General features: G+C 45.5%; 1 protein-coding gene across 2 annotated transcripts in view; it reads right to left on the bottom strand.

Moving 5' to 3' along the window:
• The window catches only part of LOC135212966 (major facilitator superfamily domain-containing protein 3-like), a 68,909-nt gene that overhangs the window by 24,888 nt on the left and 22,045 nt on the right, over nucleotides 1-21,976 (bottom strand). The window contains exons 1-2 of one of the 2 annotated variants that reach the window (XM_064246724.1): nucleotides 8,525-9,316; nucleotides 8,188-8,321 (exon numbers count right to left, since the gene is read on the bottom strand). In XM_064246724.1, the coding sequence (XP_064102794.1) occupies nucleotides 8,188-8,321; nucleotides 8,525-8,592 (202 nt within the window). In that variant the 5' untranslated portion in view covers nucleotides 8,593-9,316. Of the gene's footprint in view, nucleotides 1-8,187; nucleotides 8,322-8,524; nucleotides 9,317-21,976 lie in introns of those variants that run through there. The other variant, XM_064246723.1, reaches the window with a different exon arrangement.

Genomic DNA, 21,976 nt, shown 5'->3' with positions numbered 1-21,976 from the left:
TCAGGATACTAAATGGCCACATGAGCCACCAGAATCATCCTGAGATTCGAGGTGGTAAGCATCCCGCTGATCACCTTGCAAATCAGACAAAACGGAGGGAAAGGGTAGATGTCACGATTGTCCCATGGGTGTTGGAATGCATCCTCTACAGCTTCCCATGGGTCCAGCACAACGAAAAAGAAGAACTGAAGTTTTGTTGTGCCGGGCGGCGAACAGATCTATGACTGGATGCCCCCATAGGTTGAACAACCTCTCAGTGATGTCTGGGTGAAGGAACTACTCGGTCCCTAACACCTGATTCTGATGACTGAGGTCGTCTGCCACTACATTCCTCTTGCCTGGAATGTACTTGGCTGACAGCTCAACTGAGTTAGCTACCGCCCACTCACTGTCAGCTGGTGGAGCAGAGGGGATATGAGTACCCCTTGCTTGTTGACATATGTCACTGCTATTTGTTGCTGCTTATCAACACATGGAGTGCCCCATCACTCTGTCCTGAAACTCTTGAAGAGCCAAAAAGGCTACCTTGAGTTCTGAGACATTGATGTGGAAGTGCCTGTTGTGTCAGTTCCACACCCCTGAAAGTCAGCAACTCCTCCATGTGTATGCCCCATCCCTCAGTCAAAGCATCTGAATACAGAAGCATGTTGGGAGGGGGAGTATGCAGAGATATTTCTATTACGAGGTTCCTGTCATCTAACCACCAATCTAAATCCTTCCTCACTTCCTCCAATAGGGGAATGAGAAAGAATTGAGGATCTCGAGACTGGGGCCAGTAGTACTCCTTCATTTTCCACTGAAGAGAACAAAGGCGAAGCCACCCGTGAGGGACCAGCTTCTCCAGTGATGACAGGTGACCGATCATGACTTGCCATTGCCATGCTGGTTGCTCCTGTTGAGACAGGAACAACCGCTCTACCTTCCTAACTTGCTGATACGAGAGTCGGAGGGAAAGACTCCTTCAGCATGCCCAGATACTTTATCTGTTCGGGAATGAGATCGGACTTCTCAAAATTTACCACAATCCTGAGGGTGGGACACAAATCGACAAGTCAATCCCTGTCCTGGAGCAACTACGAGTGAGAACTCACCAGGATTAGCCAATCGTCGAGATACCTCAACATATGTATCCCTTGCAAATGGGCCCAATATGAAACAGTAAACACTCACGTGAACACTTGAGCTGCGGTCGAGAGCCCGAAACAGAGTGCCCTGAACTGGTGTACCATCTCAAGGATAAAGCGAAGGTATTTGGAAATATACATCTTTCAGGTCTACTATAAGCATGAAGTTGTTCACCTTGATGGAAGCTAGCACTGGGCATCCTGTCTCCATCGTGAACCGAGTCTGGCGAATGAATCGGTTCAGGAGAGATCAGTTTATGACTGGTCTCCATCCCCACAAAAGTTTTCTCCACAATAAAGAGTCGGCTGTAGAAGCCTGGAGACTGGCCTGACATGACTTCGATAGTGCCCTTCTTCAGCATGGCTTGCACTTCTTCCTTGAGTGCGATGTCCTTCAGAGAACCAGGAACATAAGTCAGGAGATGGACCGGGTGTCGGCGAGGGGAGGCCGAGACTCGAAGGGGAGTAGATGCCCTGAAGGACATCTACTACCCAGGGCTTGGCTCCATGTCACTGCCAAAATGCCCAATGGCTCAAAAGGCAACCCTCCACCAGTGGCAGCAGCTGCCCCTAGTGTTTCCCCTTCTTCTTTCCTCCCTTGCCTCCCTTACCTGATGGGAAAGAGGGCTGAAAAGGTCTCGACTGAGCAGTGGAAGAAGATGGCTGGGTTTTTCCACAAGTGCCCTTAGAAGACTGGGTCTTCTGAGGGGCCGAGGAAGAGCCAGCCTGACCCAAAGATTGGGCCACAGTGACACGCCAAGACCCGGAGGTCTTGGTCACTGCCTGGTGAACAAGGCAATTGTTATCCTCGACTCGGCACTTGTCCACCGCAGCGTACACCAACTCTCTAGGAAAGAGAGAAGAGGTACCCAACCCAGCAATGGTCCATTCCTCAAGGTCACTGTCGACTCATATCCTACAGACCTGGTCAAACGAGTCAGGACAGCATCCCTCCTCTCAAGGGCCAGGTTAGCCCACAGGTTTGCCATCTGGCAGGCCAGGTAGGAGATTGCCATACCTCCAGATTGGCACAGTCTTTGAAAGTGGAGTCCTCCCCAAGAACAATAGCCCCTGAGGAGACAGCCACCTTGGACACTGTGAAGGACCACAGATCCAACCAAGAAGCTACCTGAAGTGCTGCCATGGTGTAGCCTCCAGGCTCGCTGCTTCTCGCTGCAGTAGTAAGCTGCTGCAGTAAGAGACCCCAACCTAGATGAACCAGGTCCGGGACAACTTGTTTAGCCGCCAACAGCCTCTCCAAGGCAAGGCACTAATGCTTCTGGTGAGCCAGAGGGGGGGGTGAAGAAACTTGTCCGAAAGGTTCGATCACAGTGAATTCTCTTGTCCAGGGACAAGATTATTCATTTGATCAATAACTCCATCAGCAAGCGAAGACCACAGCAATCCCATCAAAGCCCTGGATTCCTTCTTCAGACCCCAAAAGGACTCAAGTCAGGAAGGACAGTCCACAATGAGCTGTGATCCCTTCCCCTAGATCATTGTGCTGATGAATCAACGCTATGATCTCAGAAAACATCCTCTGTATCTCGGGGGGCTGTCTGCATCCTGAGGCAAAGGACCCTGAAGTCCTTCCAAGGTGCAGTCCTGATCTACTCTCACCAAAGAAGGGAGAGCCCCACCAGACCCCTGAGGTCGTGTCTACGCCACCCTACCACCATACGTCATGGTCGATCCAAAAACTGAGCCAGAGACGTAAGCCTGAGATGCAGGACTCCAACGAAAACCGTCATCAGAGTCCCTCCTGTCCGACTCATGTCTCAGGGTAAAATCCCAGGAAGTTGAGGGAACAGCCGAGGAAGACCGGGTAGTCTCACCTGTCCTGTCCACCGAGCAAACAGGAGAGGCAAGCCATATGCGGTTACCAACCCGCGGTGGTGACTGCAATACAGGACTAGGAGAATGCCTTCGCCTCAGTGAAGTGCTGTCCTGAGAAGGGTGGAGAGGTTCTCACAAGCCAGACTTGGTACTTACTGAGCTCAGCCACCCCTGTAAAGTAAATGTGATGGGGGCCTGGGAGTAGTCGAGTGAGCGACAGGCTGGCGAGAACATACACCCTCCTCGCGACATGCCCCAGACTTCTTTGAGACCGAAGCCTCTGACGAAGGTGTCTAAGCAGGGGACCTTCTCTTTGCAGCACCAGGTGATCGGTTGAACACCAAAGCATCGGGCACCTAGCCAAGTACTGGTAGAGGTATTGGCAGGGAGAGCCGAGACACCTGTGTGTCTCTGTTCTTTCTCCTGCCCTGTGCCCTAACTGGAATGAAGAGAGGACCCTCTCTTATAAGATCGGGATGCCCAAATCTCTGCAGAGGCTCAAACATTCAGGTTATCTCAGTCAGACCGAGGCCTGACACAGCACTAGCCTTAGAAGCAAGCTTCTTCAAACTAGCAGGGAGAGTGGGTACCGAAGTAATCACTTCCTAGGCTCTGGATTTGCTAGATCTAGAACAGGCTTGCAAACTAGTTCTTCCACCTGCAGGTAGGGAGGACCCGACAAAAGAACCTTCTGCTTCCTCTGTGGAGGGAGGCAGACCCTTAGAACTCTAAAGACGAGACTTCTTGGGGGTGGAGAAGCAACCTTCTTCCTTGATTGTGAGGCCTTAAAGAAGGAGCGGAGGAGGCAGCAGACGACAACAACGACTTGCGGGACCTCTTCTTCAACTTCTTCCTCATCACCTTCTTCAGAATGGTGGTCAGGTCATTCATCCAGTCAGGAGCAGCAGGTCTGGATACCAAAGAAGCAGGAACAGCATGTGGCCTCCACTACCGCGAGATTGGCAGCAGCAGTGGAGTCAGTTCCTGCAGTAGCAGTGGAGACAGTACACAGACCCTGCAGCAGAAGACACAGGCAACATAGGTGGAGATGCTACAAAACCTCGAGGTGCCGGCAGGTGTACAGCCATGCCTGTCACCACGAAGGGCATGGTAGCCATCGTCAAGGTGGTGACATTGGTCATCATCGCTGTCTCCACTACATGCATAGACACAGGACTGGCCAGAAGAGCTGGGAGAGATGGAGTCCCCACAATCCCGAACGAATGCCAAGCTGCTGACAGGTCTGTCAGCTGCTCCTTCACACACTTGTAGAAGGAAAAGTCAGGTAAAATAAGGGAGACTTGTCACTCCGTGAGAAGATCCAATCCCTTGGAGTGACCAGAGATCTCCAAACTGAGATTGCTGTGGACCACTGCCTCTTCCTCCTCCTCTCCGCCTGATGAACGACAAAGAGGATGAAGCAGAGGCCTCTCCCAAAGGAGAAGGAGCAAGAAGGGGGAAGCTTGACAGAAAAAAGAAATGAGGACAAAGGGTCAGCCAACAAGGGAGTTGTTAGGGGTGTACAATAACCCTCAGACGGCGCCTTGGTGTCCTTCCTCCAATAATGTTACTTCCCTGTAAACTTCACCCACTGCATAGAAGTCCACTAATAACACTCACTACAACTGGAGAAGTTGATTTATGGGCAGGCTTTGATGATTCCTGGGTTTGCATAATGATACCTCAGAATCACTAAAGCACATATACAAACAAGTATTATAAAAACAAACAAAGATCCTACTGGGAAAATTGCATCTAGTGACAGCTGGGCAGAGAGAGAAGCGAACATGCGTCTTGACACCATAACAACCGAAAGCAAATTGGAGTGTGCACGTTCAGGTGACCGGGACTCCCACCACCCAAATGATAGTTTAACTACCTAACTACCTTGTTCAAAAGTCTAGTGGCAATTTTCCCACCTTCACTGAAAGTAATTCCTAATGTAAAGGACCGAGGGTTTGTATATTGTGCAGGATCAATTAAAACGTAATACAATCAAGGTATGTCAGAATAATGCGGACATAGCGTCATCTAATGGGGGTCAGTGAGTGGGCGGAGCCTCATCTCATTCATCCCTTTTACAATTACTTTGTGTTTCACAGATAACAACCATTCTTTCTCCCCTACCCCCCACTAAGGCAGATAACATACATTTATTTGGTATCAAAGCTTCAGTTGTGGGGGGGGGGGGAGAGGAATGAAAGTGGGGTTGCATCTCACTTAATAGGTATGCCCCAAAAAGAGAGAGTCTGTCCTCTTAACTTTTTGAGTTTGATTATCCTTTCAAATACTAAAGTCTATATCATGTGTGGTGATAATTTATATCCACTAAACATACAATAGGGTACAAATATATTTTCAAAAGAACTATCTTTAATAGATTTTAGGTATAATCCTTTGCCATTTTAATGTTATCTTCTTAATGTTCTACTTATAGGTGAACATATAGGTGAAAAGTTAAGGAAAGCTGGGTTCCCATAACCTCCAAATGCTTAAAATATTAAAAGTTTTAAGGATATCTTGGGAGTAGACCCTCTTTTAAACAAGTCTTGTTGAAAAGGATTGCTGCATCAGCTCCATTAATTTTGTATTGAGTCTTCTCTATTTTCCTTATTAAGGATTTCTCAATGTTGCTGAAACTGGCAAGCAATGTGCCAAAGGGGATCGTCAAATCCAGCGTAGTCATATTGAATTATCTTTATTACTGGTATTACTACTACAAGCCTCTCTCTCTCTCTCTCTCTCTCTCTCTCTCTCTCTGACGTTTTGCCCAGATCTGCCAGGGCATGGTCACAGTGATGGTTGCTGGAGTACTGAATCTTGGTGGTGAGTCCTTCTCTATATATCATGGTCATGCGGGCGCACACAGTTGCTCCTGCAGGGCCCGGAGGATGCTCGACTTTTCATTGGCTGGTGGCTAGGCATCGGAAACTCTCGAGGCGCATTGACCTTCTCAGGTGTGTTGCGTCACCAGGAGCCATGTTTTCATTGGCTGCGACCGTGGTGACGCAACTCCTGGTATTTCTTCCAACCTCTTTAATATTGGTCCCTTCCTGGGCACTGGTGTTATCGTATGGAGGTGGCGGGGGGGGGGGGGGGGGGGTGGGCTGGGCCTGGCCTTACATTACATAGGTGGGCAGCAGGAAGGTTATTATTATTAATAGGTGTTAGTTTTTCCAGACCTCTGAGTCTCAAGTAGACTCTTCTCGGGCTGGTTCTCAGGGATCAATCCTAAGAAAAAAAAAAAAAAAGAAAAAAAAAAAAAAAATTAGACTTTATTTGAGAAACCCGTCTTATTTAAAAAATTTATGATTTTATTAATTGAAAAATCCCTGCTTTCCGCAAGAATATTTTTCATTTCCGAACTCCGCAGATAAATAGATCTTTGGGCAGCAGGAAGGGTTCCTGTATTGTATTTAGGAGGGGCTTTTGTTCAAGAATGAATAATGCCTCAAGGAGGCGTAGGCGTCGCTGATCAGGGACTCTTCCAATTATCTCCGTGTTTTTCACAATGTCCTCTCGCACGACATGCTGTTGGTGGGCGGTGAGGACGTGGTGTTTGATGGCACCATTCTGGGTGTGACAGGAGATCCTCTTAGACAGTCGTAACATTGTCATACCGATATAGACTCCAGGGCATCCTTGGATAGGGCATGTGTTACCAGTAGACAACGTTATTCTGCTTCAGAGGGTCACCTGCAGGTGGGGTGGGGTTATTCCTCATAACCAGTTCTCTTGTTCTTCGGTTCTTATAATAGAGTATAAGACAAAGCCTCTTCCCTTCCTCCACGGGGATGACATTCTCTTCCACAATCTTCTTGATGCATCTCTCCTCTTCTTTGTATCTGTGGTGCATGAAGGACTTATAGAAAATTTGTATATCCTTGGAGGGGGATTCTCTTTATTCTCTCCATCTTCCATGTTCAAGACCACCACCATCAGGGCCTTCATGAGGAGAGCCTTAATGCACTGTTCAGCGTGGCAGGACACCCACGCAGAACTGGATCGAGCCTCACATATGATGATTAACAACGGGTACTCCAACAAGCTGATCAACAGGGAGATAAGAACAGCTTTAAACAAATGGTACAGGGAGGCCGGAGAGAATAAAGAGAATCCCCCCTCCGAGGATAAACGAATTTTCTACAAGTCCTTCATGCACCATGGATACAAAGAAGAGGAGAGATGCATCAAGAAGATTGTGGAAGAGAACGTCACCCCCGTGGAGGAAGGGAAGAGGCTCTCTCTTATAAACTATTATAAGAACTGAAGAACAAGAGACTTGGTTATGAGGAATAACCCCACCCCACCTGCAGGAGACCCCCTGAAACAGAATAACGTCGTCTACCAGTACACATGGCCTATCCAAGGATGCCCTGGAGTCTATATCGGTATGACAACGTTATGACTGTCTAAGAGGATCTCCTGTCACGCCCAGAATGGTGCCATCAAACACCACGCCCTCACCGCCCACCAACAGCATGTCGTGTGAGAGGACATCGTGAAAAACACGGAGATAATTGGAAGAGCCCCTGATCAGCGACGCCTACGCCTCCTTGAGGCGTTATTCATTCTTGAACAAAAACCGCTCCTAAATACAATACAGGAACCCTTCCTGCTGCCCACCTGTGTAAGGAAGGCCCAGTCCTGCTGCCCCCCCCCCGCTCCAGACAATAACACCAGCACCCAGGACGGGACCAATATTGAAGAGGTTGGAAGAAATACCAGGAGTTATGTCACCACAGTTGCAGCCAATGAAAACCCGGCTCCAGGTGACGCAACACACCTGAGAAGGTCAACGCGCCTCGATAGTTTCCGACGCCTGGCCACCAGCCAATGAAAAGTCGAGCATCCTCCGGGTCCTGCAGGAGCATCTGTGTGCGCCCGCACAACCATGATATATATAGAGAAGGACTCACCACCAAGATTCAGTCCTCCAGCAACCATCACTGTGACCATGCCCTGGCAGATCTGGGCGAAACGTCAAAAGAGAGAGAGAGAGAGAGAGAGAAACTTGTAGTATTAATAGCAGTAATAAAGATAATTCAATATGACTACACCGGATTTGACGATCCCCTTTGGCACGTTGCTTGCCAGTTTCAGCAACATTGAGAAATCCTTAATAAGGAAAATAGAGAAGACAATACAAAATTAATGGAGCTGATGCAGCAATCCTTTTCAACAAGTTTTAAGGATAAAATATACAGAAATATTTTCCCTACTTTACCTGTATATGCAGATATTCCAAGAGCCAAGAGGGCAATAAACAGCCATCGATTCCGGCCTCCCCACACCTCTATGATGGGAGCCCATAATCCTTTAGTTGCCCAGGGTACAAATAACACTTTCAGTGACGATACACTGGAAATTATACAGAATATTATTACAAGCTACAGGTACATAACTTTTATCCTTTTATTTGTTTGGAAGGAAAGTTTATTATAAATGTACAAAACCAAAGCTACTGGCATGGAAAGCACCAACTTCCACTTGCAATATGTAAATAATGCGATAGTATAGCCAAGAAATAAAAGAAGGTAAGTTGAAGGGAACAAAGATCTTACCTCAAAATTGCATACTGGTTTTGATGTTTCTCTCCGTTAATTACCATCAAACTAATAATTTTTTTCATCAATGACTATAGAGTAGACTTCATGAAATTTTCAATACTAAAAACATAAAGGAACAATGTGAAAAGGAAGAAAAGTACCAATTAACACATGAAACATGAACAGAGCTAAATCTGGATTTTTTAAAATTTGAGATTGAAAAAATGTCATGTGTATAACAAAGAAGAAACACAATACATCTAGATGAAAAGGTATTGATGCATATAATCATACTCCACTTGGCTTCATAAAAAAGAAATGGGTTAAAGCAATTAAATTCACAATAAATTGAAAAGTACAGCCTAACAGTATCCCAATACAGTACAATAGCATTTTAATTCTTTGATAGACCTTAACAGAATAATTTTGATAGCATAGCTGCTGTTCGTCCTCAAAGAAGTTACACTCTCATGGTCCCTCCAGGATCTCCATAAGACAGACCAACTGAATTCAAAGAATTCTCTTATAGCCGGTCTGTTTGAACAGTGCTGGTTGGCACTGTGATGGATTATAAAGGACTCCAGACAAGAGGACTCTATCCCCTGTCCGCAGTGAATACTTCGGTTTTCCTTTCATCCTACTAGGCATAAGTAGATGTGGCAATAGTGTGTTTGTCGGCTATTTTCCTCATTACACTTTGGCTTGTCACAGAGTTCACTTATCTCCAAATTTTGATCCAAAAAATTCAATCATCATAACAACTTTCAAGCTAAGTAAGTACATATAATTCTAAGACCCAGTAAAAACTTTTAGTTCCATAAAACTTTAATGGATAGGCTTGTACATAATTGTTAAAATGAAAGCCAGTACTATGTTTCCTGCAAGGTGAAAAGTTAGGATTAAATCCCTAGGTTACACTATACGTAACTGCCATGCTATTTTTTTTTTTTTTTTTTTTTTTTTTTTCTAACAAAGCAATAATTAGCATTACGTAATGCAATAACATGAGACAATTTTGTTACTGAAACATTAATCAATGAGTAATTTTACACTGATAGATAATTTTAAGTTAACAAAAGGGTAAATGGGTTAGTCTAACATGGCATTTTTAAAATAAAAAAAATGTTTTATATACTATACTTATTGACTTAATTGCACTGCTATTAGTTTTACTTGTTGGCAGCTAAATTTTAGAAACTTGTGGGTCGTACTATTTTGTTTTGAGTAGGTGACTAACCCCACCCACTTTTGGGGAAAGAGAGGAACTAGTAAAAGAGCTTCAATTTGTTTATATGCCCTTATGTTCAAGTGAGGGGAGGAGGGAAGGCTTCAATCATGCAGTAATTACGTACTTGGTAAGTATAATATATAAAAATTTATTTTATCATAAAAATGTAATTTTTATAAAAGTACTACCTTACCAAGTACAGTGGTACCTTGGTTTTTGTATATAATCCGTTCCAGAACCTCCCACGAAAACCGAAACATATGAAAACCGAAGCAATAATTACCAAAAGGAATAATGTAAATAGTACTACTAATGCGTTCCACACACCCCAAAATATTAAAAAAAAATACATTTTACAGGAAATAAAAGTTTTACATTCAGAAAACAATGAGAAATAAATACAAATGAATAATGAACATTTAACATCACCCTTACCTTTTGGAAGACTTGTTAGCGTATGGAAGATGGAGAGGAGGGGATAGGGAGGAGGAAAGGTTACTGTTTGGAAGGGGAATCCCCCTCCAGAAGGACTTCAGGTATCGTGAACCTTTCTGGGGTTACTTCTCAACGTTTTATAGTGACACTGTCTGAGGTTACTTCCCCAATTCATTTTTTACTGGCACTAAGACCAGCTTGAGTCTCTGGACCCTGTCGAATAACAAACTGCCCAGAGACATTTGTATCTGACGTCTCTTCAATATCTGCCTAAAATTATACAAAGAGTTGTCATTAAACACGTTAAGACACAGATTGCAACGTCCTTGTTAGGATGATGTGTCTCAACAAAATTTTTTATATCACTACACTTGAAAAACATTTCTTTAATCACTGAAGTAGGCACAGTACACCTCTCCCTTCCTCTCTTCTCAGTTCCTCATCTGCTGTCTGTTGCTGTTTCTGCAGAAGGTCTTCCAGCTCCTCAGTGGTTAGCTCTTCCCTGTGGACATCCACAAGCTCTTCCACGTCCTCGCCACTCACACCCAAGCCAAAGGACTTCCCCAGAGACACAATAGACTCCACAACAAGCTTAGGGTCGTTGGGGTCAGCTTCAAACCCCTCGAAATCCTTCTCAAGCTAACACTCTGGCCATAAATTCCTCCATGCATAGTTCATTGTCCTGAAAGTCACTCCCTGCCAAGGCTTATCAAGAAGGTTTATACAGTTGAAAATATTGAAATGACCCTTACAGAACTCTCTTAGGGTCAATTCAGTGTCTGAGGTCACTTCAAAGCACCTTTCAAGCAGTCACCTTGGTGTAGAGTTTTTCTTGGAAGTTCCCAAGAAGATTTGCTCGGTCCATGGGACCTGGATGAGAGGTATTGGTGGATTAGGGGGCAAGAACTTAACAGTGATGAATTTAAATTCATCCAACAACTGGTCTTCCAAGCCAGGAGGATATGCAGGAGCATTGTCCATTACCAGGAGGCACTTAAGGGGCCAATGATTTTCGTTGAGGTATCTTTTCACACTTGGGCCAAACACTTCATTGACTCACTCAACAAAAATTTGCCTCTTGACCCATGCTTTCTTATTGGCCTTCCACATCACAGGCAATTCATTCTTGATCATGTTGTTTCTCTTGAAAACTTAGGGAGTTTCAGAGTGATACACAAGTAGGGGCTTCACTTTGAAATCCCCACTGGCATTCCCACAGACCAAGAGTGTTAGACTATCCTTCATTGGCTTGTGCCCTGGGAATGAACTTTTCTCCTGCATGATGTAGGTCCGTTTTGGCATTTTCTTCCAGAACAGGCCTGTCTCATCACAACTGAAGACCTGTTTAGGGAGGAATCCTTCAGCCTCAAGATATCCTTGAATTCCTGAACGAATCCTTCAAGGATACGTTTATTGGAACTTATAGCCTCCCCATGCTGCATGACACTATGGATGCTCATACATTTTCTGAATTTTTCGAACCCGCCTCTGCTGGCCTTGAAATCACTGAGAGCAGCACTTGTTATTGGCATTTTCTTGCTTAGATCAGCATGTAGCATCCTAGCTTTCTCACAAATGATCGCTTCAGACTCACTATCCCCCACTAACTGTTTTTCATTGATCCACACCAACAAAAGCTTCTCTACATCTTCCACTAGTTGCGATCTCTGTTTTGATAATGACGTGACCCATTTTGTAACATCAAGAGCTGCCATTGATTTTCATGTTTCCTTAAAAGGAAACAGCTGATCATCGACACCGACTTACCGTACATCCTAGCGAGATAAGCTCCATATGCACCACTTTCATACTTTGCTACAAGTTCTTTGTTAAATTCTATTGTGTCCCTGGCCTTTTTTACCAAAGGGGTGGCACTTGCAGCATTCTTTGGCCCCATGATGGCTACTTTGCAATGAGTTTTTATGCCAAAAATAAGCACTAAATAGAACAAACACCTGTGGTGATGCAGACTACGCATCCAGAGATGCTTGTTAGACAACAAAGTCAGAATGGGTCACGTGAGAAAACGGGATGCTTTGTTTGGGCGCTCAATACCGGGACCGGTCATGCGCTGGGCCCTGGATGGAGCATTAAGGAGTACAAAAACTAAGGAAACATACGATAACCGAGACAAAATTTGGAGAAAAAAGTCTATGAAAACCGAAACGTACAAAAAGAGGGGCGAACAAAAACCGAAATTTGACTGTAATTACACTGCTGATTCCCACATTGACAGGAGGTGGGCTGCATGTACATATCTACCAAAAAACATTAGGAATGGTAATGGACTGAGAATAGAAAAAATTGCTGGTATTAATATAATGTTTGTTGTTTCCTTACCTGATAAGAGAGCTGCTGCAGGAAGATACTTCCTCTGATTGGTGCTCATCTTATCATATACTAGTGACACGGCAGTATAGCTGTGGTCCCCTACTATTTCACTGGGTGCGTTGCACCAAAGGATAATTCCAATTGCTAACAAAGAAAAATATGTTGTCCCTGCCCTAGGCATAGTACAAAATAAGAAAAAAGAAAAGACAATGTCACCTATACCACAAAAGTATTAAAAAAAAAAACAACCACCACCCAACCATAAAAGAACTGGAGGGTACTCCAGGTACACAGTACCCACAGGCTCCCCTAAAAACTCAACACCATTATGCCAAGGTAAAGAGAAAAACAAAAGGAAGGGGTGCTTCCTACACCTCTTCCCCCAATACCACGCCAGCCACCGAAAACAGACCCAGTGTACGTACTGCAATTATCATATACTGTCTCTGTTTCCTTCAAATACTGTGATGCAAACACCAACTTTCACTTCCAATACTAGACCTGTTCGCCTGTAATAAAGTAATACCTCAATCATAAGCGATTCAAGTTGTGCAAGTTTACAATAGCACAAACTTTTCATTGGAACCTAATTAATTATAATACGAGAGTATTTCACACGCACACACAAATGCAAACGCAACATTTTTTAATCCTGGAGAAACCCTGCAAATGTGTTTGTTTAATTCTTTATGTAATATGACAAATTTTCTAAGACAATTTGTATTTTTCATAGCTACAAACCTGAGGTCTTAACAATAGGATAATTTCTAGCGCCTAGCTGGATCCGGTAAAAAAGTAGCTGAAAGTAAGGAATCTTGTGGTATCTAGCAACGCATGCGTAGATCGGGTGAAGAGTGGTCAAACGCCGAACATCTACGCCAGTCTTTCCCAACTCAGGATGACTTAACAAAAAGAAGGGCGGCTAGAGGAGGGCAGTATAACGTTAAGACGCCAGGTTTGTAGCTATGAAAAATGCAAATTGTCTTAGAAAATTTGTCATTTGTTCATACGCGAACAAACCCTCGGTCTCAACAATAGGATAGACTCATACTTGGAGGGAGGTATAAGACATCCTAGACCGGTTGGGGGCCTACCTGCCAGTCCTGCCACTCCAGCTCTCAAAAGAAATAGTTCTTAGAGAGTGACTGAAGCCCGTTGAGAAGCTAGATACACTGAAACCTAACCACTCAGAACCTGAGAGACATACATTGATATATGGGATAACCATTGTATAGGGAACCGAAGAAAAACTGTGACTGTCCAAAAAACAAATCAGAGCACTAGGGTTTGTAGTACTCCCGACTCCTCCTTGCCCAGAAGCGGAGCCTATGCACTAAATAGTGGGTAATATATTGATACGTGCGACCACACTACGTATGGGGACTAACCTCACTCACCTGTATCAGACCAGTCCAGCAAATGACGTGTCAATTCCTTAAACCGCCTGAAGGAAGAAGGAAAGGTACACGAGAAAGGAGGAGGCCAGCCAACTCATTCATTCTCTCATCCACACAATCATCTTAGGTAAGATACAAAGGTGCCCCGTTAAGGGCAACTATGAGTTACACAATCTGTTGGGCAGCCACCACAGGACCCAGGGAAAATGTGTCCATAGATCTGTGGGCAACATCCTCAATATAGAAAGATGTGAACGTGGACTGGTGTAATCAAGTACCAGCGCTCAGCACTCTATGTACAGCCAAGTTCTTTTTGAAAGCCAGAGAGGGACCAATACCCCTAACATCATTGCTCTAGCCTGCACAGACATGGCTGATGGAATCATCAAGAGTCAAGTATGCCTGTCTGATGACTTCCCATATCCAAAAAGAGATAGTATTCTTAGACACCTCTTTCTTCGTACAGCCTGTACTGACAAAAAGCCTGCAGCAGCCTGGTCTAAGGTGCCGAGTCCTTTTAAAATAATAAAACACAGGGGCCCAGACAGGGCACAACAAAAGCTCTTGAGCATCACCACCCAACAAAGTCAGTCAGTGAGGGAATGGAGAACGTAGCAAACCTGTCATCATGCACCGAGGGATTTTGGGTCTTGGCCACGAACTCCGGAACAAATTCGAAGGACACTGACTTCAACCCCTGGTGTGCTTCACCTCATAACTTAGACCGTGGCGCTCTCCTACCCTTTTGTTTTGAAAAAGTAAGCCAAACAGCCAAAAGGAAATGAATTTTTATTCTAAAATTAATATTAATAATACTTACCTGTATAATTTATCTCAGCCCTAAATCCCCACAAAAACCGCACCAAAATTTACCACATTGGCAACCCTGTTACCTCCTACTCTGTCCGCCAGTTGGCAACACTGTCGTTGACAGATACGAAAAACCTTCCCTCAAATCAGTTGTGATAGGCAGATCGTGGGGTAGGATGGGTGGGTGGGGACTAGATAAATTATACAGGTAAGTATTATTAATATTAATTTTAGAATAAAAATTCCATATTAATAAACATTACCTTAATATAATTTATCTAGCCCGATTAACCACATTGAAAAGGAGGAGGGAATCTGAATACAATTTCCCCTTCGGACAGAATAGGAGAAAACAAAGAAATATATATCATAGGCAGTCAAAACTCAACCCAAGGTCAAAGATACTAACAAACTCAAAGTCTCCTACCATAATGCCACCAACTGCGGTAGCACAGGACAAGGAGTAAGTCGCATAGTCAGTTCCGTCTGTACTAAAGTCAGGTGCCCGACCAGGTGACCAGTCAGACGAATTGCGGACAGCAAGGCTGCACCCTGAAGACTATCAAGCACTATTCTTTCCCTAAAGGATGAGTGTCTGGACTGTCTGGGCAATTCAAAGCTAAGCAAACCTTGGGGGTGTATCAACGCAACCCGAAGTCGCCAGCAACGAATCGGCTCATGAGCAACTCCTAACTCGAGCTTTCTGGTGCCAAGAGAAAGGAGCGCGGAGCAAAAAGGCGATTCAGTCCCGAAGGACGAATGCCTGACAGTCCAACCTGGTCTCGTGTTACACGATCATCGGGGTGTATCAACGCAACCGACTTCGTCAACAAGAAACTCAGGGCTACTAAATGTCGCCTGATCTCACACGAGTGTCTGACTCCGAGAAGACAGGTGAGACAAAAAGTAGATGGTGAGGCGGAGTCACAGATGACAGCAGACGATCCATCGACTAATTCCCTGTCCAGGACAGTGGAAGAAGCAGGAGTCGTCAGGACAAGCGAACCAGTGGCTAGTCCTATGGTCAGCATCGACTCTGGAGAAGCGTAGTCGCCAGTGCCGACAACCCAGTGGCTGGAACCATTTCACACTGAAAATGGAAGCAGCATGAGTTTGCCAAGCAGTCAGTCCTTGTCATCAAAAACACCTAAATACCAAACTGCCTAATTCCCATTATAACTACGTCAAAAACTGCCATGGGTTATAATACAAAAACAAAAAATATATACAACAAAATAAAAATTAATGAATAATATACAGGTAGCAACCAAACGTAAAACAGGAAGACTACCTAATTCTCCTGTCTGACGACCTGTCCCCTGCCATCACCAACGGGCCCAAAGAACGAAGGTCGCCTAGAACTAGAGAAATATCCCTCAAGTAAAAAGAGGCAAAAACAGAATTAGAACGCCAAGTCGCCGCCTCAAGCACCTTGGCGACTGAGACGTTCTTCATAAAAGCTACTGATGTAGCAACTGATCTAATACTGTGTGCTCTCGGCGTCTGGTCTTCCCCAGCAGCCGAACCACCAGTTTTAACGATCAGATCTCTAAGAAAAAAGGATACACCATTCTTTGAAATAGGTCTCTTGACATTTCGGGGTGAAACAAACAGATGACGGGGACGACCCTGAATGTCCTTCGTGCGGCGTAAATAACATGAGCGCCCCCTAACAGGGCAAAGAACTAATTCTCATTTAATTTAAATTACCAACAAAGTCGACCAGCGACTTCAGTACGAAAGACCTGGGAAATGGGATTATCAGACGATTCAGTCTTTGCGACAAATTCAGGAAGGTATGACAAATCATGTCTTGTCCAGATCTGGCAACCAGAAAAGAGAGTGCTTGCAGTTCACACACCTCTGGCTGTAGCCAGTGAGACAAGGAAGAGTGTCTTAGAAGAGAGGTCCCTAAATTTGGCAGAATTCAGAGGCTCAAACGGAGGGAACCTTAAGGCTTGAAGGACTTTGTTAACGTCCCATGTCGGAGGCGAACACTGCGGCCTGGGTCGAGATAGGGAAAAAGATCGAAGTAAATCTCTAATGACATAAGATGAAGAGATCTCAGGAAGCCTTGCCTTAAAAACATAGGAAAGCATAGACCTATAACCCTTAATGCACGAAGGTGACAGGGCCCTGTCATGATGTAAATGAACTAAAAACTCCGCTACTTTCGGTAAGGAAGGTCTAGAAATTGAATGTCCTTGAGACTTACAGCAACGTCTGTAAACCGACCATTTAGCCTGATAATTACTCTGGTTGATTGCCGCCTGGCAAGAGCCAACTGTCGCGCCACTCTGGAGGAGAACCCTTCGTGCTTGGAGAACCTCCTGACAGTCTCCAGGCATGAAGATTGAAGGCATGTGGAGCCTCTGATGGAACCGATTGAAAGTGGGGTTGGGGTTTGTTTGAGAAGATCTGGTCCTCTCTGGCAGGCAAATGGGGGGTTCCACCAGTGCTTCCAGAAGGTCGGGAAACCACTCCTTCGTGGCCAGAAGGGGGCGATCAAGGTGAGATCCAGACGCTTAGTTGCCCTCACTTTGTTGAGGACTGACCTCACCAGAGAGAACGAGGAAAAGCATAGGCTTGAAGTCCCCTCCCAGTCCTGCAAAAGAGAGAGTGTCCCGGCACTCTGAGGAGTCTGGTAAGGGGCGAAGAATATCTGGCACCGAAAAATTCAGTGGGGCGGTGGCAAACCAGAATCGACTAGGTCCAGGACCATTCGCCATTTTTCCTGAGGCTGTCGAAGACTTCCTGGCAAAGTGTCCACTCCGACCCTTGAAACTTCGTTCGGTCTCGACAAGGCGTCTGCTAAAGACGTTGTGATGGCCCAGGATAAACTAGAGGACCAACGTAATCCCCCTCCTTCTGCCCAACACAGGATGATCGGGCTTCTTGAGTGAGAAAGTCCGACTGTGTGCCCGCCTTGGTTTCTCAAGTACGAGACTGCTGTGGTGTTGTCGACAAAGATCGCGACAACCGACTCCAACAGTTGTTCCTGAAATGAAAGAAGGCCTAGGTACACTGCCCTCAGTTCCCTCCAATTTATTGACATGCTCCTCTCCTCCTCTAACCAAAGGCCCGAAGCGGCTTCGGAGCCCGGTGTACGCCCCAAACCTTGATCTGAGGCGTCTGACCAAAACATTAGGTCCGGAGGAACCGAAAGAAGAGATGTCCCTGACTTGAGGCGGTGAACTTGCATCCACCAACGGAGATCCTTCTGACATTGTGGAGAAGAGGCGACTATCGTGTCCTCGGACACGAAATCCCTGACTGGCGAAGTGTCGACTGAAGGGACCTCATTCTGAGACGACCTCCGGGCAACCAGTTGGATGAGGGATGACAAATGGCCCAGGAGAGACCTCCAAAGAGAAACTGCTGCGTTACGGAGGACAAAAATTCTTCGATCAGACTCAGAAGCTGTCTATCCGTTTCTGAGCGGGAGAAAAAACCCTCAAAATCTGGGAATTCAAAACAATCCCCAGATAAGTCATGATCTGGCAAGGGATTAGATTGGACTTGTCGAAGTTGACACGAATGCCCAACTCGACACAGAGACAGAACTATCTCCCTCGACCGGAGACATTTCTCTAGAGATTCGGCCTGGACTAGCCAATCGTCCAGATACCGAAGCATCCTTACGTTTAACTGATGCAGAATAGCTGAAACAGGAGCCATCACCCCGAGAAAAGACCTGTGGAGCAGTGGTGGGTTTAGGTGAAACAAAGGGTCTTGAACTGGAAAAAACTCCCGAGTCCATGACCGTAGGTAAGGTCTGCTTCTTGGATGGATGGGGATTTGCAGATAAGCATCCTGCAGATCGATGGAAATCATCCAGTCCCCCCTCCTGACGGATGAAAGAACAGTCTGGACCGTCTCCATCCTGAACTTGGACTTTAGAATGAACTTGTTCAAAACCGAAAGATCTATGATGGGGCGCCAGGCACCCGAGGCCTTAGAACTACAAACATCCGAGAGTAAAACCCGGGAGAAGGAGGAGCTCGCTCTATGGCATCCTTCTCCAAGAGGGCCGAAAGCTCCTTCTCTCCAAGGCTTGACCCCTGACTTAGGTGAGGGGAATAACTGCTGAACTCGAGAGGACGATTGGAAAGTGGAGGTCTGGAAACAAAAGGGATCTCGTAACCTTCCTTCAGGACCTCCACCACCCAAGCATCCACCGCTCTCCCCGCAGCTGACCAATGGCGGGGAAGAGAGAAGCTCCTACTGCGGTCTCCAGGCGAGGTGATGACTCCTACTTTCCGAAAATCTACGCAAAGACAAGGAAGAAGAAGAAGAAGAAGAGAATGTCCTCCTGGAGGTTGAGCTCTTTCTCTGCCCTTAGAGCCACGCCAAGAACCTCTCCCGCGTTTCAAAGGGTGAGCACCAGATGAAGAAGAGGCACCAGCAAGCAGAGATGTACTCTGGAAAAAAGAGCCAGAAGGAGGTTGTTGGGCTGGAGCAGAAGGTACAGATCTGGTCCTAAACTTACGCTTACTCCTTGAAGGAACGGGAGGAAGACCAGAGGAAAAGCTCTTGATAAGGCCCAGTGAGCTTGGGAAGAGGCATCACCTTGATGTTCCTTCAAAACCTCAGAAAGCACAGAAATATCGAAAAGAAAAATCGCCAAAAGGAGAAGAGGACAACAGACGGGTTCTCTGAATCTCCGATACAGAGGAGGGTAACTGCGACAAATACAGGTTCCACGCCTTAGAGCAAAACAAGAAAGGCCTGCATTGACGCAGCAAGCTCGTTCTGATGTACAGAAGCGATTGAAATGGATGAGCATAATTTCTCAAAAAGAGGAGCATCAGGAGGAACAAACCCGGAGTCCTTGATATACATTAAAAGCCCTCCGAGGACCCACATATTGAAGGATTGAGCTTCTTGTAAGGAGCTCATAACAGCCTCCATAGCAATAAAATCTTCAATTGAGACAGAGACCGAAGCCTTAGAAGGCAAGGGTTGACTTGAAAGTCGGACAAAATCAGGATTTGCTTGGGGGTCGAGAGAATGAAGAATCATCCCGGCCACCTGGTAAACTCCTCTCTGGTGTCGTAGAAGAGAAGAGAGCTTCCTCTTCCCTTCCCCGATCACCTTCGAAAGTTTAGCGGCAACGTCCGCCCTCATCTCGCGAACCTCTGGGCAAAGGGCGGGAAAACGTAAAAAATTCCCGTGACCGGGAAGGACCGTCAAGAAAAATCCCTCTGTAATACAACGAGGCGGAGGCTGCTTCTGCTCTTTAGGGCCTCGCCTGAGGAAGAAAACTCAAAATTAAAATCAAAAAGTTTCTTGAATTCTACATCATGACATCCCATTCGAGGAAACATCAATATCACACGAATCCGCATCATCATCATCGTCAGATCCTAAACTTAGAAACTTCCTCTGAAGTAAAATCCTGACGACTAGCTATCTTAGGTCTGACACTAATATCCCTCCCCCCTTCTCCTAAATAAGGCGCCCTTTGGCACTGTTACGGGACGGGACTAACGGGGAGGGGACGTTGGGTAAAGATTCGTTAGGCACCTGCCCGGACCGGATCCCCCCTAGGCCTTCGCCACGACGGGGTTCACAAGCCGGGGTATCTGTCGCACCGTTACCCATGGTGCTGTCGACAGGTACCTGACGAGGAGCTGAAAATGAATCTAAAAGTGTGTTAGACATTCTAGTAAAGGCTTCTTGAAAATTCTCTGACAGATTGTTAAACTTAGCAGAAATATCTCTATCTAGACTAAGCTGTAATTTCTTAAAATTCTGTTTCCAGGTAGTTTCCATTGCCAAAATCTTCGAATCTAATCAGAAATATTCACTAATTACCGTTGTACAGGGGCAAAGCATCAATTAATTCGGAGTCGGAGTCGTACGATACCGAAACCGAAGAGCCAGAATCATGAGCGCCCAAGTCAAAGAATTCGTTAGATACAGTTCTAGCAATCGATTTCTTTTTCTCCTTCTTAACCGATCTTTTACGCTGCAAGATTGTTTGGCGTTTCATATAAGCAGTCCATATCCTCGTCAGACCAGGGCTTACATACGTCCAACGAGAAGTCAAGTCACAAACCTGTCCACGACAAGAGCTACAAATGTCATGTGGTTCATACTCCCTGCTACTCATCCTTGTCCACAAACCGTGCAGTTCCTGATTGTTGCTGGCAGAAGGAAGCATCGTAATTTCTTGGTAATCCATTGTAGAATTGGACAGGTCAGTAGTTCCGGGTCGCGCAAAAAGTTCGTAATTTAAGATAAGAACCACTACAGAAATCAAAGTTAATTCACTATTTCGTGATGTAATGCGTGAGTGGTAATTCATATAAAGTCTCATTTAACAAATAATGAAAGCTTTAAAGGCACAAAAATGTTTAAGGAAATTTATAAAGAGCGGCCGTGATGTAAACAACAGGGGCGCTCGTTACAACTGATTTGAGGGAAGGTTTTTCGTATCTGTCAACGACAGTGTTGCCAACTGGCGGACAGAATAGGAGGTAACAGGGTTGCCAATGTGGTAAATTTTGGTGCGGTTTTTGGAGATTTAGGCTAGATAAATTATATTAAGGTAATGTTTTTATTAATAACTGTTTTAAGCGTCAGGTTCCTATCAGATGAGCGGCGCAAGGGCTCATATGGGCTCTTAGTGAAGCTCTTAAGCACCAGGAAACATCCACGTTGGGGGCTGAGCTCTCTAGGAGAACTCGACTGCTCAAACCCCTTAACTAGCAGGAAAGTTCCCAGGAAGAGGAGAACGTCGATACCCTTCAGGCGTAACACCAAACTCAGAGCAGCCCTGTAGCCTCTAATAGCAGACACAGACAAAACGTTTCTCGTCTCCTGAGGAAGGTTAAAAAGTCTGCTATTTGCTGAATAGAGGTCGCAAGTGGAGAAAAACCCTGTTTACGACACCAATCACAGTAGATCGCCCATTGCCTTGGTAAACTGTGGAGGTTGACTTCCTAAGACTGCTGGACATGTGCCCAGCTGACTTCTTAGAAAAGCCTCTCTCTCGGAGGAGATAGTTGATAGCCTCCAACCGTGAAGAGACAGGGATTCTACTGTCTGGTGGAACCTTTCCGCATGGGGCTGACAAGGTAGATGCCGCCAAGGCGGAATCTCTCGGAATCTCCGACAACAATGATAGCAGATCTGGAAAACCATTCACCTGAGGCCACAGAGGGGTCACCAAGAGTCATTCTGAGACCCTGTGAACCCAACAGCCTGTTCAGAACCTGACGGATCAAACAAAACGGAGGGAAGGCATACACCTCCAGGTGT

Source organism: Macrobrachium nipponense, chromosome 42, assembly GCF_015104395.2.
Source record: "Macrobrachium nipponense isolate FS-2020 chromosome 42, ASM1510439v2, whole genome shotgun sequence".
Lineage (NCBI taxonomy): Eukaryota > Metazoa > Arthropoda > Malacostraca > Decapoda > Palaemonidae > Macrobrachium > Macrobrachium nipponense.
The sequence above is the reverse complement of the archived record's forward strand: the minus strand, read 5'-3'. Positions and strand labels throughout refer to the sequence as shown.